A 7096-nucleotide genomic window follows, 5' to 3' on the forward strand; every position below is an offset into this window, starting at 1 on the left:
AACAGCCCTAAAAAGGTGCCAAAGTTATCACAGCATGGTGTGATTTCTTCACTTCCTGAGGGCCAGCAGTGGCCCTGGCTGGCTGGAGCTGGTGAGGTACCAAGGAGGGCTAAAGCCATGTGGGAACAGCTGGGCTAAGCCCAGCTTTAAAAATACTGGCTCTGGAGAAACATCTGCAGTGCATGGAGCAGGCAAGGAGAGGTGAAGGAACAGAGGGAAATTGCACTGATTGCATTAAGTCAGCAGTCAGGTATTAGATTTTGTTTTGGCCATTGTATCAACATGAGCAAGGTAATCAAAAAGTGACAGCTAAAAATTACCCACCTGGTCTTACCATGTGAAGCTCAAGCTGAAAGGGAAGCAAAATGCCATCATATCTAACGTGGGTCTAGGTAAAAATTCAGATCCAATGACATCATCTCCCTTTTTTTGTAGCATAAGAGGCTTTTGCAGGAACCTGGAAAATCCTGCCTTTCTTTTACCACAAGAAATCCTAATCTCCCTGATGCAGAGTCGTTTGAGAGCCTTCATCTCCCTGCTCCAAATGACTTGGTGATTCTGAAAACTGAATAAATATTTCTCACCAAAACCCTTCCAAGAGTTATAGAAATCTTGGCAGATGATGCAGCAAACCAGCTCGAGTGATTTGCACAACTGCAAGTGCTGCTTTAGAAGGTGCTGGCCAAGAGCATCCAGACCTTTTGTCCTCACTTGGCTTTTTTCTGGGCCCACTGCATCCCTTGAGCAGTGGAAATAGAAACAGGGGTTTCTTTCACAGGCATTGCAAGTGTTGTTAACTGGGCCATGAATTGGCACCCAGGGGTGGGAACTGTGCTGTGCCTGGTGTTTGTCACTGACAGCTGCACACTGGCCAGTGGGATAAATGTGTCAGGGCTTTGGAGTCACCAGCTGATGGTTTTTGGGGAGAAATCTCTGCTGTGCAGGGACAAGGATGGAGCAGATCTTTGTTTTGGACAAGGCAGCCCAGATGGAAAAGTCTGGCCCTCAGTGGAACCTGTTCAGATGCACTTCCTAAATTGATGGTTGGGTTTCCTCAAGGGGCAGAGACTGAAGATGATGCTTCAGATTTTAAATTTGATATTATTCAGATTCTGTGCTGCTTTAGTGTGTGTTATTCTGAGCTTCACATGAGGGGATGCTGAGCTCTGTGCACAGAGCAGGGAGACAAAACAATTCCTGCTCCAGCTGGGCACCAAGGACAAATGATCCAAATCTCAGCCCAAGAGCACAAACACCGTGGGCTGGAGAGAGAAAAACAAGCAGGGTGGGACTGCAGGGGCTAAAGCTGGAATGGGACAATGAACTGCAAGGTGCAAATGGAGCAGAACTGATCCCAGTGACACAGCCCGTGCCCGCTCGTGCATTTTGGGGCCATTTTGGTTCATCTTGGGTGCAGCCCTGGCTGGGCTCTTGTGCTGCCCAAGGGGGATCCATGGAGGAGATGCTTTGAATCAATCCCTGCTTTATTCTGGAACTCTGCCCAGCCTCTGCTCCAGGGCAGCCTGCACAAGGCATCAAATAAAGATAAAAGCCGGAAAAGGAGGGAAATGGAAAGGGCAGCAGGAGTGAGCTTTTCCCTTTGGAGGCTCTCCTGTGTCATCTCCCATGTTCTTGTGGAAATGAGAGGAGGTTCTTGGGCAGATAGAAGGAGCAGGGGCAGTTGCAGTGTATTCAGCTAAAACAGCAAAGATTCCTGCCAGTGGCAGGATGGGTGTCCCTGTTCTCCCCCCTCATGTGAGAGAGCAGCTGTTTGTCCTCCTGGGTGCTCGTGCATGCAGGGGCACCACAGGGAAGGTGCCCATCATTTCCCCTTCTCCTGAGGTGTGGAGACACCCAGGGAGCAGCTGGGAGGGGGGAGCACTGTCTAAAGCTGACCTGAGCAACACATAAGTGTGGAGTAAGGGTGTGAAATACTGTAAGCAGCACCACAGGATCGCTGAGGTTGGAAAACCCCTCTGAGACCATCAAATCCAACCATTCCTCAGCACTGCCAAGCCCAGCACTAGCCCCTGTCCTGAGTGCCACGTCCACACATCTGTTCAATCCCTGCAAGGGTGGTGACTTCACCTCCACGGGGAGATTTTGGTCAGCTCCCCCTCCCAGAGGGGTTTGCACTTGCGTGGCCAATGTGGCATTTCCAGTGTGGCTGGCACAGAGCACAGCTGCTCCCATCTGTCACCAGGTCTGGTTTAAAGTTCACTTTGGGGTTTGACTCATGGGTTTTTGTTCTTTATTTTCACCCTCAGGCGAGCCAGCAGAGTGCCCACAGCCACTTCCACCCCGCGCTCGCCCCCGTCCTCTCCACCCTGCAGAACTTTGTCAGCACAAAGAGATCCTCAGCAGACACATCCCAGAGAAGCTCAGGTACAAACTGGGCAGCTGACAGAACAGCTGAGTGGGATTTGGTTTGTATCCTATGCTTTGGAAGCCAAACTGAGCACTCAGGTCAGGCTTTCCTGCCCAGCCTCCCCAGTGACACCCCATGGATGCTTTCAGACCCCAACACTTCCCAGAAGATGACATTATTTTTATTATTTTTATGTCTGCTGGCCCCTCTGTTTTAAGTGCAGAATTCCTGTGCCCTGCTATTCCCCTTGTCAGAGCCTTAGCACAGGCATGGTTCTCACATTGGGAATGGTTTTCTTGGGGAATAAAGCTGCCACCACTTCATTTATGTCTTTGTTGCTCTTGAGTGCATAAAGGGGTGGTTTGTAGTGAGGGACTCACAATGCCCAGTTTGCAGTTTGCAGGTTTAGAGAGTGTTAAAAATCCACGACCTGCAGCAGCCTGGGGAGAGTGGCTCCAGGATTTGGGAATCTTTGCTCACATCTGACCATGGGCAGGAGGAGACATTTCTTCTGCTGGCTTGCAGGCACTGCAGGAGCCTGGTGGCTTTGGGCCTCCTTCCTGGTGCTGTCTGGGCAGGCCCTGCAGCACTGGGCATTCCCTGGCCCTGCTTTGGGATCCCCAGGGCTGGGCGCCCAGTGCCACAGAGCTCAGCTGTCCTGCTCCTCCTGCCCAGGCACGCCTGCATGGATGTGGGGACAGATGGAATTTTGGAGGAGATTTACCCTGCCAGCCTTCTGGTTTCATTAAAGCTGATACAATTAGGGGTGGGTGTAGCAGAGCTCAGGACCTGACTACACCATCAGCTTCCTGGGCTGAAAAAGTTGCAGTTTGAACTGAACCCTGAAGTCTCTCTTTGCCTTTTTCCTTTACTTTCCATTCTCCTCTCCTCTCTTTCCTTCCCTTTTCCCACCTTCCTCCTTCTCTTTTTCTTGTTCCTTTTTTCATCTTCCTGTTTTCCTTTCCCTCTCACCTTTATTACCTTCCCCTTTTCCTTCCCCTCATCCTTATTCCCTTCCTCTTTTCCTTCCCCTTTTCCTTCCCCTTTTCCTTCCCCTTTTCCTTCCCTTTTCCCCCTCCTTTCCCAGTATTTTGAGTACTTTTCACACCCTGTCAGTGGATGCACACCATCCTGACTTCCTGCCTGTCCCTTATTTTCCAGCACAGCACAAAGGGGAAGAGGAGATCCCTGGAACTGCTCCATTCCCAGAGCCCTTTGTGCAAGGACGCTGTGATTTAGGACTAATAATCCAATCTTTAATTGAGTGAGGGCACAATAGGGCTGCTCTCCAGGCTGGCAGAGTGCTGCAGTGCCACAGATTGTGCCTGGGCTACAATGGGAGTCACAGCGACGCCGGGAGGGATTGCACCGCGTTCATCCTTCCTCCTCCTCCTCCTCCTCCTCCTCCTGTTTTCTCGCCTTGGCACAGGAAGGCTCCGCTCCTGCCTGGTGATAACTCTGCCTAGGCAGCAAGGGACCGTTGTCACCTGACAGTGTTATCTCTTAATTATATTATCTCTTAATTACAGAAGCTAATTGTTTGTTTCTTTATTAGGAGGCGCCGATATGGGCCCGAGGACTGTGGAGATAACAAGGGTCAGTGAGTTGTTTTCTACCCATTCACAAAGCCAGCTCCTTCCACTGAAATTGTTCATTTTTGCAGCATTTCTCTCGAGTCAGGCTGCATGATTTTGTGTTTGCACTCAGGGTTGGATGTGTGCCTGTGCTTTGGGTGAGGAGGTGTGTGTGTCAGACCCGTTTTCTCCCTGTTCCACCAATCAAAGCAGTCAGTACTGCCATACCCTGCACTCTGCCAGTTGCCCCTGCTGCAGATGGGTTTTTTGCTGTGTTCCAGGGCCCATATGATGCCCTGGGTGTCAGCATAGCAGGAGGGAAGGGCAGTCCCCTGGGAGACATCCCCATCTTCATCGCCATGATCCAGGCCAGCGGAGTGGCTGCTCGCACACAGAGGCTCAGAGTGAGTACAGGGACCTTGCTATCTCCTAATATTTCCTCATAGTATGGAATATTAGGCCCCTAATATTTCCTGTTTCATCTCCCACCCGTCCCTTGAAGCCTCGAGCGCTTCTGCATCTGCTGTCATTGATCATCTCTCACAGACTGCTCTGCCTCTATTTATATAAAAGTAAAACAACAACAACAAAACCCGAAGAAAACCACAAACAAACAAACAAAAAACCAAACAAAAAACCCCACACAAAAATCACCCCAAAAAGCAAACCTGCCCTTCTCTTCCCATCTTGGCAATTGCTGCCCATATTGGAAAAGTGATGTTAAGAGAAAGAGTTTAAATGCATTGGTAGTGGTCGTGGGATGTCTGTGTTCATCCAGACCCAGGCAGGGCAGCCAGAGGCCCTCTGGAAACCACGGGTATTTTGGGAACTCCAGACTGAGCATCATTCAGAGCTCCAGCCAGGCAGGAACCAGATCAGAAATGAGTTGTTTGATCTTAAATAAACAGCAAAACAAGGCACTTGTGTCAGACCCACAGCACGTGTGGGTTTCCAGTCATGGCCGTGGTGAACACTTCCACTTTTGGAGACAGTCTCAAGGAATCAGGAGGATTGAAAAGAATTTATTATGCAGATCCACGTGCTTTGGCCCATGAGATTCATTAGGACATGCTGCTACACTCCTGCCTTGTCTCTGATGGAATTAAACAATGGCAGGGTCGAGATCATTTTCGTGTGTAGGAAGAGGAAATCATCCAGGTTAATTGGATTAATATCAGAAGTTCCTTCTCTCCCATACAACATTCAGCATGTGCTTACAAGGTCTGGAAGAATGTGAACTTCTCTGCACATTCAGACACAAATGAATCCTTTCTGGATGGGAGGACAGCAGAGAAAAATCTCCCTCCCTCCCTCTCTGCTTGCAAATAGAAAGAGCAAAATACAACCCATCTTTGTTTTCTCTGATCATATTGTTAGTGTTAAAAAAAGAATGGGAAATGATCACTGGCAGTGCAGAATCCTCACAAAAGGGATCCTGCAAAAGAGAAGCATGACTGTGCAGTGCCAAGTTCACGAGGAATTTTAAGCATTCTTAATTTTAATTTTCCCTAATGCTGGTAATTTTCCATTGCTGTTGTACTTGCAGGTTGGGGATCGGATTGTCAGCATTAATGGGCAACCTTTGGATGGGCTGTCTCATGCAGATGCAGTTAATCTACTAAAGAATGCTTATGGGAGCATTATCCTGCAGGTATGGTGATAAATTGAACATGCAGCTGCAGCAGGGTAGATAAATGGCATTCAGGAAGGGAAAAAAATAAACAACAAAAATCCCTGAGCATCCCTGGCATAAGGCATCACAGAATTGCAGGGTGCTTTGCTGGTGGGAATTACACAGAAGGAGAGCAAGAAATCATTTCCATTCAAAAATTCTTTATTGCCATTCACACAGGCTGTGAGCGTGGCTCTATGAAAGCACAACAAAGGGAACAAAATAACTTGTTGCCACACGTGAGAAATCAACAAGCTTCCAAGTTGTGGGGTTTGTTTTTTTTTTAATTGGAAGTTAACTAGGAACAAGAAAATGTGTGTGTGTGCTTGTGATGTAATGAGACAGGGACCCACAGGGTGGTTTCCTTGTCCCTGAAAGAAATTCTAGCAGAGTTTAGGAAAAATTATGGCATCACCACTGAGACAGAGCTGCCTGGAACTGATTATTCATCAGGTGAAGGATAAAAACAGGGAAGAGAGAAAACAGAGCTGTCACTGCTGTGTTTCTCTGGTAGCCAAAAGGGACATCTTCTGCCACATTGCTTCTGATTGCTGCCTGCCACCGGGTTGATCCATAGTTTATTTTTATGTTTACACAAAGAAATGGGGGAAATACTTGCCAGTGAGAATTCAGAATTCTCCTCGTTTGCAGAATTATTGCAACAATTGGAAAACAAGCTGAAGGCACCACTAAAATCTACTCTTAACTCCCTTTATCATCACAGCATTTTGGATTGGAACTCATCCTGAGGGACTTTTGCAAGCTTCCTGCTTGTATTATGACACAAATGAGACTATAAAAAACAGGGGTGAGGGGGGGAAGATAAAAAGAGGCAATGAAATGATAATAAACTTAGTTTGAGACTTGCTCATTCTTTGTTTTGTCTGTCCATGAACTGCTGACCCAGTAAGTGATGAGCCAGTTCCAGAGCAGATGGTGTTTTGTGTAGTTCCATTGAAGTCAGAGGAAACACGCAGATTCACACCAGCTGAGGATTCTCTGTTAAATTATAGTTATCATATTGTTACCAACGTTGAGTAATTTCACTTTTCATGTCAACAGTGTTCCCTGAATAGAAAATGAAAGCTTGCTGCAGAACCCAAAATTGCTCATCTTGAAAGCTGTAATACAGCTCAGTATTGCACCTCGTGATGGGTTTAAAAATATTCCTGATGGGGCACTCTGGCACTGGGGCGCTCACACAAACAAAGAGCTGCTTCTAGAAATGCCACTGGGTCAAAGAGCTGCTTCTGGAAGTGCCCTTGGGCCTGTCAGTTGGCTGCTTTCCTTCTTCTGAGCATTCTGCCTCATTGAAATGAGCTCGATGCTGTTCTCAGATGATGGAGGTTTATTGGGATGGAATAGAGGCAGTTTGCCTCTATCAAAAACCTGCTCTAGGAAGGTGGGGTGTTGTGTTTGAACACCTGCAGTGGTGCCTGGTGGTGGTTCCCTTCCCCAGCAAGCACAGGAACCTCTCCAGCA

General features: G+C 47.9%; 1 protein-coding gene across 1 annotated transcript in view; it reads left to right on the forward strand.

The window, feature by feature from the left end:
- PATJ (PATJ crumbs cell polarity complex component) overlaps positions 1-7096 on the forward strand; it is a 130677-nt gene that overhangs the window by 118067 nt on the left and 5514 nt on the right. The window contains exons 38-41 of the mRNA XM_014307834.2: positions 2268-2385; positions 3924-3964; positions 4224-4346; positions 5489-5593. Coding sequence (XP_014163309.1) covers positions 2268-2385; positions 3924-3964; positions 4224-4346; positions 5489-5593 — 387 coding nt within the window. The remainder of the gene's footprint in view (positions 1-2267; positions 2386-3923; positions 3965-4223; positions 4347-5488; positions 5594-7096) is intronic.

Source organism: Geospiza fortis, unplaced genomic scaffold, assembly GCF_000277835.1.
Source record: "Geospiza fortis unplaced genomic scaffold, GeoFor_1.0 scaffold396, whole genome shotgun sequence".
Lineage (NCBI taxonomy): Eukaryota > Metazoa > Chordata > Aves > Passeriformes > Thraupidae > Geospiza > Geospiza fortis.